Raw genomic sequence first — 23570 nt, forward strand, 5'->3', positions numbered from 1 at the left:
AGATCAGTAAGAATACATATATACAATTTTTATTTATAAATTATTTTTTATTTATAAATATTTCATTTGACATTTTCTATAAAAAGGTCAATCAGTCACCTAGGTGTAGTACTGTACCATTCGAGTCTTTTTTTCAGATTAAAAAATTGTTCTGGTTCTTGCATAGCAATTCATGCATCTGTCACCAGAAATTCTCATATCCTTTTTTGAGTAAAGAAAATGCCCTTTCTCTTTTCCCTCAAACTGACTAGACATCTGAAGAAATATTCTTGTCTATAATAGTATATAAGTCAGTATACTTTTTGCAGATTGTTTTTGATATCTTCTCTGTAAAGGAGAATATATAATGTACCAGAGAAGATATCTTTCTTTAGGGCCAATGAAACTGCCTCCATAGGTATCTCACATACTGTTAATCCTATAGTTTAATTAGAACATCTCTCTTTATTTTCCAACTGCAAAGTCAGCTTCGGGTCATGGACTCATGGTATTTTTAAAAAGCTTACTCTGATCTTGATTACTGTGTAAACTTATCTGGATTCTATTACTTTGAATAAATATGAACCAGCCAGAACATTTTGTTTAGAATGAGTTCCTGGAGCATTTTTTAAGCCACACATATCATTTTCTTTTAGTGATAGCATCAGAATGGCTTTTCTTTTACAAGAGCGAATCATTGGAACAGTCTGAGCTTGGTTAACTGATTATTGGAGCTCCAAACATTCCACTCGATAACCTAAATTATTCAGGTTAGGTACATCTCCAGTCACAGATGCCAATGTTTTTTTTTTCTCTTTTAGAACCAAATGATAATGATTGACCCAGCTTGCAAAAGTTCAGAAATACTATTGTGTTGAATACTTAGCATCACAGCAACATAAATGGTACTATTCTTTACCTTCTTTCCATCGGTCAAAATGATGGATGGTACTAGTATACAACAACTCCCAAAGTGCCAAAGGCTTCAGACGATAAAACTGAATAAATGGTTTACATGTGTGTTGTCTCAAACACAAGAAGCATGCTCTCAGTGCATACAGGTATGGGCTGTCTGCACTAAAATTTTATACAACAATATACAATCCCTCGTCTATAGTTTCATACATTCATTAATTAAGGTGATGGTACATCTAAATTATAGTGTCAAGACCTGTAAAACACTAAGAAAAATATTCATGCGCTCCAACATCTTACTGTTACATTGGAAAGAGAAAAATGGTGTTGTGTTGAATCTGAGTTCTTCTGCCTTCTGTGCTTTATAAGGGCCTAACCTTACCTTTGTTTTGGTTTTGTCTAACCAGATGAAGTGAAGAATTGAAACTGAGCTATGAACTATCCGACCAACCTAGAACCATATTGTCAGTGTTTTGTCAGTCACTCCATCATCATCTGTCGTCATGGTAACAGTCATTAACACAGCAAACCTGATTGGCAGATGCACAGATGCTGAGAAATGCATCAAGCCTCCGACACATTCAAGGCTGTTCACTCAATCATAGAACCTTCTGCACCATGTCCTATCATCTTCATTATTGCAGGCAGTATCAGGAATGACGCTTAATTTCTTCAGATCGCATGACCTGCAAGGTTAATCACCAGGCAGAGGAGCATTCCAAATTCGCATTAGCATATAAGCATGCCCTAAGCAAATGACTCACTGCACAAGCAGCTCATGGCCTGCTGGAACACAGCCAGCACGCTTAACATGCGAACTCAACCTATCAACCATCTCAGATATCTGGTCTGAATCTGGGTGCTTTCTATCCCCCACAGTAAACTCATGGAATGCCTCATCAAGTTCGACCCAACTTGATCCTGCAGTTTTCTGCGACCCAGTTCCTTTCATCTGCATCCTTGCCTTCGCCATGTCACTCCACTGCCCAGCCTCTGCATAGATGTTTGAGAGCACAGCAAAGTTCCCAGCATTGGAGGGCTGAAGCTTGCTCAACTCGTTCACTGCTATTTCTGCATACTCCACGTTCTTGTGCAGTCGGCATGCACTGAGAAGGGACCCCCATATAACTTCATTAGGCTCCCAAGGCATGCTTTTGATCAGATCGATAGCCTCCTTGATGAGCCCTCCACGACCAAGAAGATCGATCATACAACCATAATGCTCTATCTGGGGCATGATACCATAGTCCCTCTCCATGTTGGAGAAATACCGGCGTCCCTCATCCACAGACCCCATGTGCCTACATGCACTAAGAACATTGATCATTGTTACAGCATCAGGGTTAAATCCCTGTTGCTTCATTTGAGCAAATAGCTCCAGCGCCTTCTCGCCATGCCCATGCATTGCAAAACCTCCAATGATGCTGTTCCATGACACCGAATCCTTCTCAACTGTCTCAGTGTCAAAGACATAATCAGCTCGGTTCACGCACCCGCATTTGCAGAACATGTCAATCAGTGCATTGCACACATGGGTTGATCTCCCCAGCTTCCTCTTCCGCACGTATCGGTGAATCCTCTTTCCAAGTGAAAGAGAGCCTGATTCTGCACACGCCGCCAGGATACTCACAACAGAAGCAACATCAAGTTCCACATCAGCCTCCTTCATCTGAGCAAACAACTTGCCTGCCTCATCAACAAGCCCCTTCTCTGCACATGCCGACACCATTATAGTCCATGTCACCAAATTCTTGCTAGGCATCTTGTCAAAGATCACCCGAGCCATCTCCAGGTCACCCTTCTTGCAGTAACCTGACACTATCGTCGACCACGACACAACATTCCTCTCCGGCATGCGCTGAAAAAGTTCAAACGCTGCGTCCACCTCCCCTGCCTTTGTGTAGCCATCCAGCATTGTGTTCCAGCTCACCGTGTCCCTCTCTGGCATCTCGTCAAACATCTTCCTCGCGCCAGACAACTCCCCCTCGCGCACCATCGCCGCCATAGCCGTGTTCCAGGACACGACGTCCCGTGCCGGCATTTCGTCGAACACCTTTCTGGCGTCCAAGAACCCGCCGTTCTTGGAGTAGGCGTCGATCAGCGCGTTCCCGACGAAGGTATCCTCGACGGACCCGAGCTTGAATACGTGCGAGTGCACCGCGCGGACCGGGCCGACGCCGGCGGCGGAGACCGCCTTGATGAGGAATGAGTAGGTGAAGCTGTCCCGTAGCGGCATGGCCGAGAACGCGGCGAGCGCGTCGCGGGGCGCGCCCCCGAGCGCGTAGGCGCGGAGGAGCGTGTTGGCGAGGAACGCGTCGGCGTGCGGGGACGGGACCGCGTCGAAGACGCGGCGGGAGGACGGGAGGAGGCGGAGGAGCGCGTAGGCAGACACGAGCCTGGCCGCCGCGCGCGGGTTCCGGTGGAGCCCCTGCTTGAGCATCTGCGCGTGGAGCTCCCGCACGTGGGCCGCCCGCGGGAGGCCGTGCGGCAGCGACGCCAGGTGCTCCTCCACCAGCCGCCGCTGCGACGGCGCGCCCCACCCCGGCGGCGGCCGGAGCGCGGACGAAGCGGCCGCCGCAGACATGGACGCCTTCTAGAATTCCTCTTCGCCGGCGGCGGAGGCGGCCGTGGTGGTCGCCGGGGAGGCGGCGAGGCGAGGCGGAGAGGCCGGTGAGGAGGAGGGATGGGAGGAAGAGGGGGCTAAGGATGTGGTCTCCGGTCGCTGACATGTGGACCCGGGAAAAACCTCCGCCAGGTGGGCCAACCATGTCGTGAGGCGTCGGTTTCGTTGGGCCTGACTATATATGGGCTGGGCCTATGTAACGCAGTTAGGTTCCGTTTGTTAGTGGGCCTATAAGTTTGGGTCCATTGTGGCATGGGTCCAGAAATTGGACATTATGCCACTGCCAAAAGATGGTCTCGCTAGAATGCCACTCTACAAAATCGCTTCGTTGTTCTAACTGGCTGATAGCATTTGTTTTGCTATTTTTGTATTTGAATCAATTTCTGCCTCAATTTCACCGTGCCCTTGGGCTGAGAGCTGCTTCATCTCTTTCGTTCAGTCGTCGTATGCTCATCCACCGGCGGCAGTCCTTCCGTTGTCTCCATTGATATCTTCACTTCCAAGGATCGCTGGATACAGATGGATGCATGGATTGGATTCTAGTATCGAAAGAGGACGACGAAGCAAAGAAAGCCAGGGTGATAAAAAAAAATCCATGGACAGAGGAAGGAGGAAGCATGGGAGAGCAGATCAGATCAGATTGGAAACCGTAACATAAAAGCACGAGGCGTTCATCCACCAATACTAGCATTACGGATGCGTCGACCGGTCGGCGAGGTGGTGGGAGACGAGGGCGCGAGCGGGGGAGGCGAGGACGCTAGCGGCAAACAAGCTGCGGCATGGGTAGGACTGGCACGGGCGACGACGGTCGCGGCGTAGGGGCTGCAGCGTGGGCAGGAGCGGGAGCGGCGGAGGCGACGACGCAATCACGACGGCGACGGTCGCCGAAGTCTCACGGTCGCAGCATATGACTGGATCTGGACGAGAAATTAGAGGAAGAGATGAAGCAGCTCTCAGCCCAGGGGCAATTTCGTCCGGCACGGGGTGAGAAAGAGATAAAAATTGATCCAAATGTAAAAAATGGCAAAACAAATATTATCCACCAGTTGAAAGTGACATTTTAATGAAGCAATTTTGCAGAGTGGTATACCAGCGAAACCATCTTTTAGAGATAGCATAATGTCCAATTTCTGAGTTGGTTCTTCATGGGCCATCATCATATAACCGTTCCTAGGAATAGGTTCTTTTTGATATATGAACAATTATCGAATTTTTAAGAGCTATTTACTAGTATGAATAATAAAATTAATTACCATAAAATTTAAAAACTACTTTATAATGTTGAGATGGTAAACTTATATATATATTTTTTAAAAATACACCGTTCAGTAGGTTGAGAAGTGTGCGCAAAAACCGAAGAATAATCTAGTGCAAACGAACGCAGCCATAACCCCCTAAGGTGGTTATACAATGGTAGTGCATTGAGTAAGATGGGCTGACATGTGGGACTGGCTCGTAAAATTGAGAGATAACGCAAGACAGCCTGATCTTGTCGCTGCCATAACTTCGTTAGATGGTCAAGCTGATTTTTTTTAATATGGATGATAATAAATCTAGACATATATCTACTACTACTATAAAAGTGAGTAGTGGTGGTGGGTGGTGGTGAATCTACCACCTACCCTACCACCAACTCCCTTCTATTTTCTATTTTTTAAAAGAAAAAAAAGTTAAGACCTATATGTTAAACCAATTTTATTAACTATATTTTAATAAAATGCTAATGATATTTTTTAATAAGATCTCGTTGCAACGCATGGATAATATGCTAGTATCAACAATATATTTTAATCAATAGATAAATCTAGATAAAACTAAAACATCATGTATTATGAAATGGAGGGGGTATAATTTATTTAATTCGGATGAGCATTTTTATAACTCAGTAATGTCAGTATCTTTCTTGAAACACCAATAACAACACAAGCTCTGTCTAATCAACTGCTGAAAAATATAACCAAAGGTTCATAAGATAGTTTAAAATGCAGTAGTCGAACGAAGAATAAATATCACAAGTTAGTGTGCATCCAGAATTCTAGTAGGAAAGAAAGAAGACCGACTCGAGAAGATTAACACGGCTAGCTAGCTAATGCCAATTATTCCATAGCCGGATGCAACACGGATCATGCTTTGGATCCGATGCATATGTATATTTTTCAAACAAAATTAAAGTGTAATTAAAAAGGAAACAGCGAAACAGAATCCGAAAGAAAACAAAAGGTGAAAAAGGGAAGGAAGCTCTGCTCTGAATTTCTGATCGACCAGGTGGATCAGATTGACTGACAGTACGTGGCCCTGACTCACCAACCGCCTCTGCCATGCATCCGAACGCGTGCTAACCCTAATCCCTCTTCGATTAGCATAACCAAGAGTATCTCTCACTGTACTGTCTAATATCTGTCTCCAAAAAAAAATTTGAAAATTGTTCTAAAATTCAATTTTCAACAGTGTCCAGTGTATCTTTCTAATTTTATCGTGCTCCTAATACCGACTCAGAAATGAAGATGTTACCTATCCCTCCAACGAGCTAAAAATAGAAGGATAATTGGATTTGAGACAGATTCAGGCGGAGAATTATTTTGAGATAGCTCCTGCCTCCTTGATATATATGTTCTAACGATCCAAACTACACAGTTACTACCTTGCAATTAGTACAGGTGACTAACGAACTAGTAGTAGTAATTAAGTATTAACCGCCATGCATGTCCACGTAGACAGTAGCCTAGAGCTGGAGGAGAGATTCCTTCCGCCATCGGACGGCCATCCGGAAACCAATGAGGATGGACGGACAGGATCGCTGCTTAGCTGGCTGCATGCATGCATGCATCGCTTTCTTCGCCGTTACGTATCCATGCATGCATGGACGCATTGTAGTTTTTCTTTTACAACTGGGTAATTAATTATGCTTTTCTTTTTTAATTTCTTTTTGATTTTACCCCGCAACACCTTGGGGGTTAATTGGCTTACTTCCACCCACCAGGGTCGATCTTTTTCGATATTTAAGCGCTAGATTTAGACTCTTTTGTCAAAGTTTGATAAGTTTTGGTTAAATTTTACTGTTTGGAATTTGAATTCCGTGTTGAAACCTTGAAATTTCGTTCAATTGATTTTTTTTTTGAAAGCATGAATCATGCTTCTTGTTATACTCTACTACCACGAGATGTATATAAACACGCTTCAATATAACAAAAGCAAAATTTTAAGATAACTAGGACGCTAAAAGATGATAAGATCATGATGTGTATTAAACGTGGATAGAACAGATGTATCGTTATATATTGCTTTTCGTGTGGTTTACACTTTAATATTTTGGTTCACTCGTACCTTTTATATCTTATCTACGTTCGTCGACACGGCTATGTACACTCATGGTTTGTTAAAAAGAGTAGCCTTCGCAGTACTCGTAAAATCTTCCTACGTAAGGCTTGCTGAAAATGACCATGATCTGATCGGACGGCTAGGATCACTCCTCAAACCATTCCCCCTGTCCCCCTCAAACGCATCGCAGCCGTCCATGATCTGATCGGACGGCTAGGATCACTCCTCCCCCAACCATTTCCCTCTATAAATGGAGTCCATCGCCATTGCACCCCTCATACAGCTTCTTCCACCTCCAGCCACCAACACCTCCATCACCTCGATCCTCCTCCCATGGAGCTTCCCGTGGTCAAGATCCCGTCGCGCTCCTCCCCGCTCGCTGGCACGGCGCCGACGGCGGCGCACCAGCTCCCGGCGTCTCTGCGCCTGGGACCAGCCGTGGCCGCCTGCGCTAGGCCCCTCGCCGCGCGCGCCGCTCCGGCTCTGGCGGCGGCGGCAGCGTCGTCCAAGTCGTCGGGGTGAGAACACACGCGAGATGCGGTCTGCTTTTTTTGCTGTTCTTGGAGGATCCGGGTGTGCTCTTTGGTTTTCTTCGGTAGTGTTTTGCTTGGTTTCTTACAGGAAATTAAACGGGGAGAGAAGTTGTGCTGCTGGATGTTTTGATATCCAAAGCAAGCTGGACTCCGTTTGCAGCTAAAGTTGCACAGACTCTGCGCATGATCGAGTTGATCTTTGCTAGGTTCAGTTCCTGGGTTTCCTTGGGTGGTTTTTGCACTATGTTTCTTGGAGCAAAAACCGAGAGAGGTTAGGTTACACAGATGCTCTTGCGTTTGCGTTCATCGATCTCTGTTTCTTGGTTGGGTTTGGGTGTCTGTTAGAAGCAAAACTGCGTGGCAAAAACGTGCAGCGCTGCACTACATACATGCATGTTCTTGGGTTTCTTCTGCGTGCAGCGCTGCACTACATTCATACATGCATGCATGCAGACAGGTTGGTTTTCTGACTATTTTGGCGCACTTCTTGATGTGGTTTTTGATCTTTTGGTTGGATTTTTGTTCTCTTTGGCAGGTTTTGGTTGGTTTTCTAGGTTTCTTGTCGGCTCAGTTTCTCAGTAAATCGTAGATCTATCATCTATGATCTATCCAGGAGCATCACCTCTGTGTGTTGCTCAAAAAGTTGACGAGCTGTGTAGTTTCAAAGCTAGCTAGCTACAGAGGAGCTTTCTCTGGGTTGATTTCTTGGTTTTCATGTCGTGGATTTGTTGCAGCTCAACTCTGTTTTGCATTAGTAGTAGAACGAGTTTTTCGAGCTAGCTACCTTTTGCTTTTCTTTGTTGGTTTTGGCTCCATTGGAGCTCAAGGACGATCAGAAAAGCTGCAGTTCAAGGTGGCGTTTTGCCTGCGTTCACTCGCTTTTGATTTCTTGCGATCTTCTTTGCTTTCTGTTCTCCGTTTATACATGCCATGATCACTCACTTTTTTTTGTGGTGCCATTTTCTTTCCTACTGTGAACTTTGACTAATTTCTCGGTAAGCAATATTTTTAGGGTTCTTGGGAAGTATTTTTGCGTTTCTTTCTCTTGGATTTATTTGGTGTTTTACTGCCAAGAGTGGGTTAAAAAGTTAATATCCCTTTGCTGCACCAGACTTTCTACCTTTCTTTTCTTTTGGTGTTTTCCTCTGTTCTTGTATCCATTTTTTCTTGAGAGATTTTTGTTCAAATTTTTGTCTTATTCATCAGAGAGACTTTTGTTGGTTTATTTTCCATTTAGTTATTTTGTTGTGTTTGTTACTTTGTTCTACAAGTTTATCTTATTCTGTCACAACATTATCTAGTGCAAGGTGTTGATAATCCCTGTCCTTTTCAGATAGATAATTTGCATGACTATCTTTGTTATTTAGTTTGCAATTTTGCATATACATTCATATGATTCATCTATATTTGTTAAGAGCTTACTGTTCATGCACTGCACTCGCATTTTTTTAAGTCTCGAGGGGAAGTCCCTTATTGCTTACATGCCATTTAAATAGTTATGAAAAAAAATTATCTAGATATATTAATATGTAAAATCAATGGATATGATAAGGTTCATGTATTCGCAATCATGGTAAGTATGTACTATCTCCGTCACATAATAACGTCATTTTTTGATTTCTGTGCCTAATGCTTTAACCATTCGTCTTATTTAAAAAACTTATACAAAAACTTTAAAAAAATTAGTCCGTATAAAGTACTATTCATATTTTATCATCTAGTAACAATAAAAATATTAATCATAAAAAAAATTCTAATAAGACGAAGAACCAATACATTATATCTAAAAACTAAAAAATAACTTTATTTCGGGACGGATGTAGTACTATTCATTGTAAAGGATTGGTCTTTTTTTTTACTCTGATCAACATATTAGTCTCTCAATATTAGACTAATCATACGATGAAGAAGCTTGGATTTATGAATTTATCCGTATATATGTTGCATGTTACAATGTAGCATCTCCAATTTGACGTTGTGTGTACGTAGGGCTGAGGGAGAGAGCGAGGAGAGCAATGTGTTGACCCTGGACAGCATCAGGAGCTCGCTGATCAAGCAGGAGGACACCATCATCTTCAGCCTTCTGGAGAGGTCACAGTTCTGCTACAACCCCGGCACCTACGACCGCAGCGCGTCCGGGGTAGCGGGGTTCAATGGCTCCCTCGTCGAGTTCATGGTTCAGGGGACAGAGAAGTGCCATGCCATGGTCAGTGTCTATGCATGCGTTTCTGAATTTTCTTCAGTTTGGTTGATTTCAGGGACCGGAAAGGCTGTGACATGGTACATCCTGATCATTGGTGTTTTTTGGTTTTCAGATGGGGAGGTACAAGAGCCCAGATGAGCACCCTTTCTTCCCTGAGCAGCTGCTGGAGCCGGTGCTGCCTTCTGCTCGATACAAGAATGTAAGTACTGAACATTGCCCTGCGATTTCTGTTTTCCCAGTATCTTCTCAGCAACTTTATGATTGAATCTTGTTTTGTGCCATGATGAGGTGAATGTGCAACTTTCCAATTTTAGGACCACTTTGCGATAATGTGGTTTATGCTTCAATCTCCCTGTCTTGCCATGCTGATAATGAGATTGGTATTAAAGTTTCTAATAACCTCTAGAAACTAACTATGATTTAACAGAATCTAGTTTATATAAGTGGTATCCTTTTGTCTCTTTTCTGTTTTTAGAACCACTTTGTCAATTCCAGTTTAGCAAGCTGCAAGGGCATGCTTGTAATGAGATTGGTATTGGAGTTTACTATAATTTCTAGAAACAGGAAATGCAATTTACCCATACATGCCATTTTATTTTCTTTACATACCAAGAAAAACTTTGTTTAAAACTAGAAACTGCAAGTGGTTTCATTTGTTTCTTTCCATTAATCTAACTACATTTCTTGCTAAGCATGTTAAAGATGAGAAATCTGAAATGATTCATATTATCTTCTGAGCTTAATACTTATGATTGGTGGCAATTATTTGTATGTTAAAAGAGTTTTACTCCTACCTTAAGGTACCAAATCGTTTCTCACCATTAGATCTAGCTAAGTAGGATGTATACTGTTGAATCCAACGATCAGAAACGATTTGATATTACGAGGTACCGATACCTTGAGGTACAAAAGGAAGGATGGGAGTAAAACTCATGTTAAAATTAGGACTTTCAGGTCAATACATAAGGATCCGTATATATTCAGTCGCCTGCTAGTGTTTATTCAGAATAAGTTGCCAGTGCAATTGACTGTTGTTGCTGTGTCTCCAGTTCTGTCTAGTTCAGCAAAATCTGTTCTTCGTATTGTACTTTACAACTTTGGTACTTGTGTACACAGGTTCTGCATCCTGCTGCTGCTTCCATCAACATAAACAAAAAGATCTGGAGTGTGTACTTTGATGACCTTCTGCCAAGGCTTGTGAATGAAGGAAGTGATGGCAACTGTGGATCAAGTGCATTCTGTGACACCATAATTCTTCAGGTGATTTTGTTTGATAATCTGATCACCACACATGTAAAATCACGTCATAATTGAGTCATGAACCTTTGAATGTAGTAGTATGGATAGCTTCTAGTACTCCTAATTACTGGATACTTCTTACTGAAACAATATTTTGCTTATGATTCATCGCTGTAGTTTACAGAAAGTTCTAAAATTTTAAAGTGAAACCTGTTCAAATCAATGTCAAAACCTGGCAAAAAAGATAGTATATGAAACATGTTTTGAGCCTGAAGCAAATTTGTGTAATCAGAAGTTCTCTTTTCTTTTTTTTTTTACGTTCAGACTCATGAACTTGTTTTAATGTACCATACAGGTCCATAAGCTCGTTTTATCTACCATCCAGGTCCATGATTTTAGACGTTAAAACGAGTTCATGAATCTAAATGTGCATTTTCTAAGTTTATGGACACTTACGGCGCCACAAGCCATATACTTTACTTTTTTTGAAAAGTAACCTGTACATGGTTTGGACTGAACTTTGGAAACTCTTGCAGGCACTCTCCAAGAGGATTCACTATGGCAAGTTTGTGGCAGAAGCTAAGTTCCAGGAGTCACCTGCTAAGTACAAGCCTGCAATCAAAGCACAGGCAAGGACATAATTCTCTCTCTGTCTCTCTTTATGATCAGGGCAGTCTGATTCGTTAGAATCGCGACAGTCACAATTCAGTTAATCTCTATTACATTGCAATCATCTTGTATTGCATGACAACATTGTGCATCTCACTGTACATCGCTGACAACATTGTGCGTCTTTCCAGGACAAGGACAAGCTGATGGAAATGCTGACCTATGTGAAGGTGGAGGAGAACGTCAAGCGCCGCGTGAAGAGCAAGGCCATGGCCTTCGGCCAGGTGGTGGTGAGCTCCGATGCTTCTCCGACGGCCGACGGCGTGCCACTCAAGATCAAGCCTGAGCTGGCTGCAGAGCTGTATGACAAATGGGTCATGCCACTGACCAAGGAAGTGCAAGTGCAGTACCTCCTCAGGAGGCTGGATTGAGCAACCCATCCTTTGCCTGCCTGTCTCAAGATACTCACCAATTTCAGTTCTGAATCCTCATCTGTGGACAGCAGTTTACTTCTCAAATAATTAGGCCCTTGTTTTGTTCCCCAGATTCTTCTTCAGTTCAGTTTTATTTCCAGTAATTGCATCTTAGTATCTTCCTGTAATCATTTAGCTGCAGCTCAGTTTTCAGTGGAACACTATGCAGTTGCAAATTTACTGAATTACAAATTGAGTGGAGATGATCTGAACTGAAAGCCAAGGTTTTAGCTCAGCCCTTGTTTGATCTTGTCCTGGTCTCCTATTGGTTTGTCTTAAGAATTTGTCCCTCCATTGTTTTGTCAGTGCTAATATTTGATCTACTTATACTTGATGGTCATGTCCTGGCGCTGCTAAGAACTACTGGCACCAGGAGCAGGTCACCGGCTAAGGCAGAAGAGTGGCAGTTTGTGTGTGTGTGCACAAGATAAACAAATTGCACTAGGCTTGCATTGCATGCAATGCAAAAGGTGTTGGTCTTGTGGTGAGAATGACAAGATGGTGACATGCTAGATTGTCAAATGGAAGAAGAGAGAGGGAGTTGGGTTGGAGAGGTCGGTGGTTTAGTTGAGCAAATGCCATCTAAGTTTTCTTGTCAACCATATTAGAGATATGGGCCCTTCAGTTTTGCATAGGCTCGGCTTATGGACCATGAAGCACACAACAAGAAGTCCATCAAAAAAATATGAAATAAAACTCTTTTAATCCAAGAATCCTTTTTTACCAAATATTTGTTATGAATTTTAAAAATAAAACATAATTTCATTAAAAATTCAAAAGAAATATTATTAAAAAAGTGACCACCCCGGGAGATTAGATCGCTACTCCCGAGGGCGGCGGCGGCGGAAGCCTGAGAGCCACGGCTAGATTGTCCGCTCTAATACCATGTTAAGTTGCATGCACCAGCAAGTTACACTTAAAAGTATAAGCCGATAGGAAAAGACGGGCAATTCACTTTGTACACTCCAACACTCCCTCTCACGCGAGACCTCTCAAGTCTCAAGCGTGGAATATTAGAGTGGGCGCTGTAATTATTTTATTTAATTGCGCGCCAGCCAGGATTCGAACTCGAGACCTCTGGCTCTGATAACATGTTAGATAGTAGAGGAGGGAGAGAATACTGCGAATATTGAATCTGTTATATTGAGCCTCAGGAGGGCGGTATATATAGAAGTACATAGGGTAGGGTAGAGATAAAAAAGGATTACAGATATAGAAGGAATCCACAGAAATCAATCCTATCCAAATATGACTCTAACTATCATATCTCTAACAAATTTGAAAATAATTTTTCAACAAATATGTAGTGAAAAAAGATTCATAGTAAAAAAGGGATGAAAATATTTTATCACAAATTAAAAAACACATTTGAAATTATTAAATAAATTTCAGCTAAAATTTGAAGAACTACATTCATCTTCCCAGAAATTCAAACATAAATAATATATAGTTGTAGTTCTCAATTTTCGGGTGAAAGTAATGTTTGAACTTATCATAATTTAAAAAAATTCAAAACTTTAAATTTTGTTTTCCAACTTTGAATCCAAGAAAGTAATGTGCAGAAAAATAGGATTGTCTATAACTGACGGGGCCAGATTTTCTTACAAAAACAGAGCGAGCAGATGGTCCATGGAGAACCGGGTTCAGCCATCGCCCCTCCCTCACGCGTTCTTCTCCTCCTTCCAACTCATCGGCATCCACCATCAGCATCCTCTCCAACCTCTCTCTCTCTCGCTCGCTCGCTTTCTTCCTCGGCGGTCATTCCGTTCCATTTTTCCGTTCGTTCAGTTGCAGTGGCAGTTGCTGTTGAGGTGGAGCAGAAACAGCACGCGCGGTTGATTAGTTGTTCGTTGGATCGTCGCCTCCCGCGGAGGCGGCGGCCGAGGAAACCCACCGGAGCAGCAGCAGCTGCTGCAAATTAAGGCGCGAGCGGCGGAGAAGACACTGTTGGTTTTCCCATTTCTGCGAGCGACGACGAGAGTCGTTCTTGTCCTCCTCCTCCTACTCCTCCGCTGTCCCTTCCCGTCGTTCTGCCGGCGGCCAAGAACCGAACAGCGGCGGCGGCGGCGGGGGCGCTGCGTGTCGCGGCGGTGAGTATCCCTGGGTTTTCTTTGCCGTTCTTGTGCTTATCAAGTATTCAAAGTTTCGTTTTTTTGTTCTTCTATCTCTTTTTGATGAGACGGTCTTGATGGTCATGGCAGTGTTGATCACCTTTCGATTTAATCAATGTATTGATTATAGTTGATCAACGAACGGATTTCTTGTGTTTTGGAGAACTGATTGATCGTATGATTAATTAATTAATTAGCTAATTATTTGATTAAGTCTGCATGTCCTGCTGATGAGTTATGGCTGGTATTGCCATCAAGTCGGCTACCCAAACGTACTGTTGCATTGCAGGTTGCAGCAATAAAAACAATTTTTTTTTTGCCGGGATTTCAACTTAATTCTGTCAGCAATAAAAAAAATAATTAGTGGAATAAGATTGTGTACTTAGCATACCATGTCTGGCTGTGATCTACACATTTTACACTGTCTTGTGTATGTATCTGATTTACGTATTTCAGTTCTTTATGTGCTCACATTTGTGTCTGCATTGACGCATTGTGAACATTGCAGCATCTGTGCTTCGAAATGACTGAGGAAGTGATCAAGGAGGTCATCAGAGTCTCAACTCCTGAATCGGTTAGACCGAAGAGCAGTGGTTGCCCGGTAAATTCTCCTGAAAATGTAGATGGCAGCAGTGTGACACCTGACCTGAAGAGGAAGGAGAAGCCAGTGCCACATTACCAGAGAGCATCCACTGGTTCTTGCCATGACAACTGCAAATCTGGGCTCCACCATTCGCTTGAATCCAAGAAGTACTGGCCTGATCATCGCAGGCGTCAGGGCAGTGCCAATATCGGGTGCAGGAAGCAAGACCAGGATGAAATCTTGCAACGGAAAGGCAGGCAGAGAAACAAGAACCTGTCACTGAAGATTTCCCTTGTGAGTGATGGCAATGCTTCTGCTAAGCCTGAACTCATCAAGGTGAAGCTGCCCATGGAAATGGCATTTGACAACTCTGAAAGCTCACCATGTGTGCAAGAGTTGTCAGCTGAAGCATCTGAACGTGTTGAGGCTGGAACTCTGCCATGTGATGATGGTAAATGGTTGATCCCTGATGACAATGTGCCATGTTGTGTGGATGGAGAATCATCAGAGGGAGCTGTAAGCATTGAGCTGGAGATGCTGTTGGCCATCCAGGACAGTGACACGTCTGAAGATCATATTGCAGATGTCATTTTGCCTTCTGAACGTGTGGATAACATGCCTGATCGACCAGAAAATAAGTGTGCAGGTTCAGAGAAGAGGAACACTCAGGTTGTGATGACCTCAGAGAAGCATGGAAATTCTGGGCATGGGACTGAAACTGAATCAAAGAGTTTACATAAGGAGTCGGTAAAACCAAAGGCAAAAGAGACGTTGACCACATCTAGAAGCAATGCCTCAAACCAGAAAAGTGGAAGAACATCGCATCGGAAGTCTTCAGGTACAGATGTTGAAAACCCCAATGGATCAAAGTTAGTGAGAACCATCAAGTTCAACAGGGACAAGAAATGCAGCTCTACTGTCGCATCCGATGTGCCAAAAGCGAAGGAGGTCAAAGTTCCATCACCAGCTAATGTGATGGATCAATCTTCCAAACCTGCCAGGCAATCAAAGTTGAAGGTTCTGATGGCAAAAGATGATCAATCTCCATCAGTTAATTCTGTGAAACAAACTGGCAGAAAGATGATAGTGACAAATGTCAAGAGTGCTCATGTCTGGCAAAAGAAGGTAGAAGAGAAGGTAATTTTAAGTCCGCTGAAACTGTCTCGTTCTATAAACATGTCTGCCAAGTCTCTTTTGAGCATAAAGATGAGAGCAGCCAAGAAAGAAAAAACTGCTAAATCTGCTCCCCCTGGTAAGAGCAACAGTAAGGTTTATGGAGCAGAAAATGCGGTTGCTGACACTAAGGAGAAAAATCTCAAGACAGCTTCACCTAAAGTGACAAAAGTAGCAGTGAATAACAAAGAAGGCCATCCTCTGAAAGGTACATTTTATTTACACCTGTCAAACACCCTGTGTTGATTTGCTTAATTTACAGAGAACAGTACTGTATATCTCACAACATAATTATGTTATCAATTGTCTCTAAGTACACCTTCTCTTAACTATTATGCCATCCTAATCATAGGGCAACCTTGTCCAACATGATAGATTCTGGACATATGCAGAAACCACTTGTTCTCCGAGCAAACATGTACCCTGAGTTTTCAACACAAGAATGACACAAGCTCATTGAAATTTTACAGAAAAATCTGCCGCTCCAAGAACCGAAAACACAAGGCGGCCAAAGTCTGCAACAACCGTATCATCCTCTAGCATCATGCTACAGTCGCCTCGCAAGCTAACTCTCCGTCGAGGAAAGGTACTGAACCTGCAGAGCAACTCAGAGCCGAACACCACAGCGAGACGACTCCAGCTCAGGCCTGCAAAGACTGCAGAAGACAGCAACAGCAACAGGAGCAAGGAGTCCACTACCAAGAATGAGAAGAACAAGGGCAGTGCAGCTCCTTCTGGGTCGAAAGATTCAGGCTCTCCAAGAGCTGAAACTGTCGTCCTGAGGCAGCATCGGGATGCCAGGGACCACAGGAAGAAGAAGAAGGAGCAAGGGTGGCTGCTCAACGACGTGATCGAGGAGGCCGCGAGCAGGCTCTCCGGGACTAGGAAGAGCAAGGTGAAGGCCCTCGTTGGCGCCTTCGAGACCGTGATCTCGCTTCAGGAAAGGAAGGCGGCTCTGACCTGAATGAAAATGTGCCATTTTGGTTTTCGACCTTGTGAACTTCTTGTAAATATGGAGTCTTTCAAGTTTTGCATGTTTTGTGTCTGTGCAATAATAAATATGCTGTGATTGTATACTAAACAGGTGATCATTTCAGTGGCTTAATTTATATTGTGTTGTGTTCTGCCAATTTTGATTCTTCACTTGCTTTATTTCCACCTGAGGAAAATTTCAGAAACTACACGTATTATGGGCTAAGTTTAACAAAACCATATTTGGTAAGTGGCACATAACCACATGTATTTGCTTCCCACTTGCAACAATTTCAATGTATCCCAAATTACCGGTCAATTTTACAATTACTAAGAAAGTATAGGTAGGTAGCAAAATTTTGGTAACTTGAAATACATAACATTTAAAATACTGAATTTTATGTTAAAAAAATATCGTACCTCCCGATAACTTTTGAAGAATGTTAAAATCGACCAATTTACATTCGTGAATTCAAGGACATTTTGATCATTCTTGGTGGCTTGACTGCAACGTTGATCGTGGAGTCTGCGCTGAGGCGATTTAGTTGAGCAGGTCAGACTCACCCAAACCACCATTCATGTATGGATTCAGGGGGCTCCTGTCTAGTAGAATTTCAAGTAAAAAAATGTGATGCCCAAATCAAAGCTGGATTTGTTTGGCCGATGAAATGGAATTCAGAGTCAACATTTCAGGGAAGAAGCGGCCAGAGAATTCCAGCACGTAATCAAGCCTATGATTTGGACCAGTTGTGACAGTATGATTACCATGACGACACAACGAAAATTGGAAGCATCCAAAAGGGTATAGACAATAATATTATTATTTGAATATGGAAAAAAAACAAAGGTTTGTTTTGAAGTAGTTGGATGCTTGGATGAGCATGCCTTGTGTGACATGCTCTCCATGTAGACCATTTCTAATATTCTAATCTTAAGCTTTAGGACAAGAAAAGAATCATGCCATATAAAATGAGATCAACATCATCACTGATTTTTTTTGGGGTGGGGGCAAGGCAATTACAGCTCTTGCCATTTACATGGGGTCATCTTTTTATTTTTTAAATAAAAAAGTCAAACGATATATTTATAAACCAATAATAATTTATAAATTAAAAAATTATATACGTAGTTTTAGTGATCACAAAACCAACATTAAAAAATATGATGAAAAAAATCCTAAATCAACTCTAAATTTAAGGTTAAAAATTCAAATTTTGATTTATAAACATAAGTAAAAACGAAAAGATGGGGGTGACAAATTTAATTTACTTCAATCAGTGTCCGCATGTTATTTTTAAAAGTCATTAATCGGATTAGTGACTACTAAGAATATGTGTAATTTGCAAATAAAGATGGCCAGGCAATTACTAATATTACCCAGTAAGATTTGCACAGGGTAGACAGTGATGACGAATTGGCAAGTACTTTTGCCCTCCGTTGCATGTTTGCATTACTTAGTAGCCATTGACTACTAAGATCCTGGTAATAATAAAGAAGAATAAAGAATGCCTGAGTTAATGAGTTATACATCATCACAATCATGGTTACAGTTGCAACTAATGGACATGAAACATATATAATGGACATGAACTAGGATAGGTTTTTGGACCAATACATTGGATTAAAGGGTTTGTTTGTCTAAGCCTATCCACTCAACAAGTGCAAGTTGCATAGAGGAAAGTGGATAGAAGCAAGGTCACCTTTTTCTCTCCACTTTGGATTTTTTTTTGTCCTTTTAAAACATGCAATTTGCATTGAAACTGTGATGTGGATTGGTTGATCTTTGACTTGCAACCCCCAAATCATTTTCGTACCATAAATCAAAGTATCAAACGTAGGATTTGGACTTCTCGCTGAAAACACACCAGCCTCCATTTCTTGCTCTTTCTTCAAGCCAAGAATTAGCAATCCTGTGCCATTATTATCTTTGATGTTGTTTTGGCACCAAAAAAAAGTCTAACAGTTGTTTATGTTGTTAAAAAAATCGTTTTGTTCCACAATGACTTGCAGCTAATTGGAACATTGTCATCAACTTATGCCCATACTTTATCTAGTCAATAGACAACAGCTGAGTATTGGGGCCCACATGTATGTCGTTTATCTCATCATACCTACTACACCACACTATTATTTATACATGTGAATAGGATATTATTGTAAAATCCATTATGCTTTTTTTTAACCCAGAAACTACACTAAAATTCCTCCAATATCATGCAGGAATCAGGATATAAATAAGTTGTTTTTTAAGTAAAACCCTGAGTCAGAACTCGGAACATTGTTTTTGCTTTTGTTATATTAAAATACCTCTTCTGTTGCCTTCAGATTTGGACCGGTTCATATGAAGTTCTCAACCCAGAAAACAACTGAGCAGTAACTTTCCACAACACAGGTAAAGAACAAAACCATCACTGTTCAATCAAAGGTTAGTAGGATCATTAGCACTCTAATCAGGAGCTGCTTAGCTTGCTGCAGTAAAGAGAGTGAGTAGCTTCCAAGGGAGAAATAAAGAGAGGCAGCAACAACCACCCAAGAGAGAGAGAGACAGAGACTTCCCCAAGAATCTCTCTTCTGTTCCTCCTCTCTATCCAATAGCCTCAAAAGCTCGAACCTTGCGCAATCCTTTTTAAGTCTTCCCGGCCATTTCTTGATTCTGGGCAGAGATTGCGCGCGGGAAAGATACGATCTTTTCTTGATTTCTTTCCCCTGCATTGGGAAAAATAAGATACGGGCTGCTGTTCTTGGGCGTCCTTGGGAGCGAGAGCTTGCGAGTCGGGACATTCTTGGATTGGGTGTGGTTCCCAGGTAATGGAACTCTGCTTGGTTTCTCTTGGATTCCGGGTAGTATTTCTGCTGTTTGGTAGATAAAATCTGTGGTGAATTGCGATGCGGCTGTGTTGGCTTTTTGTGGTTGTGGTTTGCTTCATTGGTTTTTAGTTTGTTCGAGCCTTTGAGGATTTGATGCTGTCTAGGTGTAGTTTTTGGAGCAGGTTGGGTAAGTGGTTTTCCATCAACCAGTTCGAGAAGTTCTTTTTAGTTCGAGGTTCAGATTCAGCTGGGTTTATCTTCGGTTTTGCTGAATTTTTTTTTCCACTGTCAGACAAAACTTCGATCTTCAGCTTTCTCGAAATTTGAGCTGGAATGGCGTACTCAAGTCGCTCGTTTTGCGTGTCAAAAGGATTTCTTTCTTGAAGTTCAGGGTCTTTGTAATTTGGGATGATTATGCGAACTGCGGAATTTCACTCTGCTAAACTGACAAACTTTCCCCTTTCTTCAATGAAATATCTTCCTTTTTTGCGTTATGTTGTTTGGTGCTAGTTCATGCATGGTTTCCCCAAATATTTCTAGGTACTGTATTTGAAGTTGATTCAATAATTGAGATAGTAACAGAGTTGTTTGCTTGCATGGAAACAAAATTTAAACTGTTCGTCTATATTGAATTGACCTGTTAAACACTTAAACATGTAAAAGAGTACATATAGAAGGTGATGAAACGGCAGGGGTCACTTTCATCCATCTGGATAAAGTAGAAACTTAGACCTTCTCCTTACCAACTAGTAGTTGCTTATTTAAGGAGCATAATAAGTCTGAACCTTTCTGGTTGTCGTGTGGGTGGGTGGACAACGCCATTTGCAGGTGGAGAAGGCATGAGGCTATGGTTGCTCATACCCCTTGCTCTATGTCTACCTACATTGATTCGATCGGAGGATTACTCGGATGTAACCATTGTCGTTCGGGGCTCCGAGACAATCGCTTCAACCAGCGATGAATTTATTTGCGCCACCATTGATTGGTGGCCTCCGGAAAAGTGCAACTATGACCAGTGTCCATGGGGGCAAGCTTCGATCTTAAATTTGGTAAACTACTAAATTCACCAAGAATGTGCTGTTTTTATCATGCTGTAATTGATGTTTCTCCAAAGAACTAATTTTGATCCGTGTGTGAATCTCCCAGGACTTGACTAATCCTTTGCTAGCTAAAGCCATCCAAGGTGAATATTATGACTATTTTCTGCCAGAGAATTTACTATTGTAATCAATTTTTTACTTCGGTAGGGGGGTTCCCCACTGAAATGTAAAAAGGGTTAAACATTAATGCTACAAGTTTTTAGAACCAAAGAAATATTTTGGGAGGAATCTGACCCCAAGGACAGTTCCTTTGGAACTACATATGCCAGCAAGTGTGATTAATTTCATTCCCCCATGTGAAGGTTTACTTGTTACACTGCCGAACATCAGAGATTAGAGGGTAAACCCACCTTTTAGGAATAAAATTGAAATTTATGGCTGATTACTAAAGTTTGCTCTAATATCTAATATTGACTCGATCAGAAAATATACATTTGGCACCGGATGCTGTATTGTATTGTATTATGAAGCCTGGAAATTGTTTAGATCTACTATCCACAAAAAGTATCTGTCTTCTTATGGATTTTCATATTTCCCCATGATTCAGGGACATTTTCCATCTTTCTATTTTGTAGCCTTTAGCCCTCTACGTATCAGGTTAGGAGGTTCCTTACAAGATCAGGTGCTGTATGGCACGCCGAATTTAGGATCTCCATGCACCCCATTTTCAAAGGTTTCAAGTGGCCTGTTTGGGTTTTCTCAAGGATGCATAACCATGGAAAGATGGGATGCTATTAATAATCTCTTTGTGAATACAGGGTAAGACCTTCCTTCTGCAGTTGTTTCTGCTGTCCGAATTTTTGTTGCAGAGAGTTCTGATAGATTATCAGATGAATGTTAAACAGATCACATATTAGAACCTATTATATGATAATGGAAAATATTGTGCTGTTCTTCGAGTATTATATTTGTACACCTGCAGTTGGTGCACCCTAACCCAGTTTTCCTTTAATCCCTTCAGTGCAGTTATTACATTTGGCCTTAATGCACTTCAAGGGCGACAGCAGATGGGCAAAGGTGTATGGGGAGGTGCTTGGAATTCCAGCAATGCTCTAGAGTTAATGGAATACACTGTTTCGATGAACTATCCTATTGACTCATGGGAATTTGGTATGCATGAAACGAAAACCTTCATTTGCTGCCTACAAAGTTGGAAATATCAGCCATTTATGTAACCCTTACATCAGTAGTTGTGCTCTTGTACTAGGTAATGAGTTGAGTGGAAATGGAATTGGTGCCAGTGTTGGAGCTGAACAATATGGAAAAGATATAATCGAGCTCAAGAACATCATCAACCAGTTATATGGAAATTCTAGGAAACCATTGGTGGTTGCCCCAGGAGGATTCTATGATCAGAAATGGTATGCTCGGCTTCTTGATATCTCTGGTCCAAATGTTCTCGACGCAATGACTCATCATATTTACAATCTTGGTGCTGGTAAGTGTTTCTTGGATATAATATTAAAACCACTCCTTAAGTCATCTTCATTTTTACATTTCTACTCCACGCAACTAAGATGACTGACACAATCAATTTTGATTAGGTAACGATCCACAAGTTGCAAACAGAATCTTGAATCCACAGTACTTGGGCCAAACTTCAGATACATTCAGAGATCTCCAAATGACGATACAACGACATGGACCATGGTCTGCTCCCTGGGTTGGAGAGGCTGGTGGTGCATATAACAGCGGCAGCCGTACCGTGTCTAATACTTTCCTGAACAGCTTCTGGTAAGTACTTGCCAGCTCAACAATCAATTATTTCAACCATGGGAGTTTTCTTGTTTCATTCTCAAATTTGCCGTTTCAACCAGGTATCTTGATCAACTTGGTCAGTCAGCAAAGTATGACACAAAGGTTTACTGCAGACAGACTTTGATTGGAGGCAACTATGGCCTTCTTGACACGCAGACTTTTGTGCCAAACCCTGATTACTACAGGCAAGTATCCATATACTTTGCTCTACCACAAGCTTTGCTTCACTACCTTACATACCTTCGGACTAAATCGCGGTATATGTTCAGTGCCTTGCTGTGGCATCGGCTCATGGGGAATGGAGTTATTTCCTTGGACACCAGCGGTTCTTCATACTTGCGTGCCTATGCGCATTGCGGAAAGCAAAAGGTATGCGTTATGACTAGTCCAAAAAGAGAATCTGGTTATACCCATTTACCTCGAAACAACTGAAATAGCCTAAGATGATGGAACTGTAATGATGCCATGGTAGTAACTTTTTGGTAACATGAGCATAGTGCTATAGTGCTCTAGCATCATACATTCATGTAGGTTGGTACAGTAGAAAGTAAAGAGTACCGATCTATGTGTTCTTGAAATGGCGTTTCGCTTTACAGGGCGGCGTGGCGCTCCTCATGCTCAACCTGAACAAGAACATGGGGTTCATGGTTTCGGTCAGGAACGACCTCAACATCAATGCCAGGGAGATGGCAGGGATAAGGAGGGAGAGCTCCTTCGTCCATGGCCTGAAGAGGACGGTCTCTTGGGTTGGGAGCAAAGCTTCTGATGGGCTGGAGAAGAGGGAGGAGTACCACCTGACGCCACAGGGTGGTAACCCTTATGCCAGGACAGTGCTTCTGAATGGAGGCCCCCTTCAGCTCACTGAAAATGGTGACATCCCTTCACTGCCTCCAGTGCTGGTTTCAGTCAATTCCCCAATTTATGTTGCTCCATTGTCGATCACATTCGTCGTCTTCCCGGATTTCGAGGCAGAAGGTTGCGAACGATGATCATCGACTTTAGATAGAATGTCAATGAGTTCTTATTTCTGCTGTGATAATGTAGCTGTTCTCAAGGTTACATCTGCTGTAAGGATTTGTATCAAGTGTTTCTTGGCCTTTGCCCCAATTGGGCATATATATATATAAAGAATAACTTGATTCCAGTGTTTACTGATTTGTATGTAGCAAGCAA

At 42.2% G+C, this 23570-nt stretch overlaps 4 protein-coding genes across 4 annotated transcripts; 3 read left to right on the plus strand and 1 right to left on the minus strand.

The window, feature by feature from the left end:
• Positions 1–827: 827 nt before the first annotated feature.
• LOC102707636 (pentatricopeptide repeat-containing protein At3g29230) lies at positions 828–3598 on the minus strand. Its single transcript, XM_006664077.3, has one exon. The coding sequence runs from the start codon at positions 3476–3478 to the stop codon at positions 1655–1657; it is 1824 nt and encodes a 607-aa protein (XP_006664140.3). The 5' UTR covers positions 3479–3598; the 3' UTR covers positions 828–1654.
• A 3528-nt stretch (positions 3599–7126) lies between these two features.
• LOC102716647 (chorismate mutase 1, chloroplastic-like) lies at positions 7127–12207 on the plus strand. The gene is made up of 6 exons (XM_015842851.2): positions 7127–7353; positions 9358–9574; positions 9684–9770; positions 10688–10831; positions 11347–11439; positions 11611–12207. Exons 1-6 carry the CDS (start codon positions 7169–7171, stop codon positions 11848–11850), a joined length of 966 nt encoding a protein of 321 aa, XP_015698337.2. The 5' UTR covers positions 7127–7168; the 3' UTR covers positions 11851–12207.
• A 1695-nt stretch (positions 12208–13902) lies between these two features.
• Positions 13903–16886, plus strand: LOC102716924. Its single transcript, XM_006664609.2, has 3 exons — positions 13903–13982; positions 14512–15967; positions 16230–16886. Exons 2-3 carry the CDS (start codon positions 14527–14529, stop codon positions 16721–16723), a joined length of 1935 nt encoding a protein of 644 aa, XP_006664672.1. The 5' UTR covers positions 13903–13982; positions 14512–14526; the 3' UTR covers positions 16724–16886.
• A 2370-nt stretch (positions 16887–19256) lies between these two features.
• On the plus strand, positions 19257–23548 carry LOC102707920 (heparanase-like protein 1). The gene is made up of 10 exons (XM_006664078.3): positions 19257–19536; positions 20368–20588; positions 20686–20722; positions 21215–21398; positions 21601–21749; positions 21847–22077; positions 22184–22373; positions 22457–22582; positions 22667–22766; positions 22994–23548. Exons 2-10 carry the CDS (start codon positions 20379–20381, stop codon positions 23384–23386), a joined length of 1620 nt encoding a protein of 539 aa, XP_006664141.1. The 5' UTR covers positions 19257–19536; positions 20368–20378; the 3' UTR covers positions 23387–23548.
• The last annotated feature ends 22 nt before the right edge of the window (positions 23549–23570 follow it).

This window comes from Oryza brachyantha, chromosome 12 (genome assembly GCF_000231095.2).
Source record: "Oryza brachyantha chromosome 12, ObraRS2, whole genome shotgun sequence".
In the NCBI taxonomy this organism is placed as follows: domain Eukaryota; kingdom Viridiplantae; phylum Streptophyta; class Magnoliopsida; order Poales; family Poaceae; genus Oryza; species Oryza brachyantha.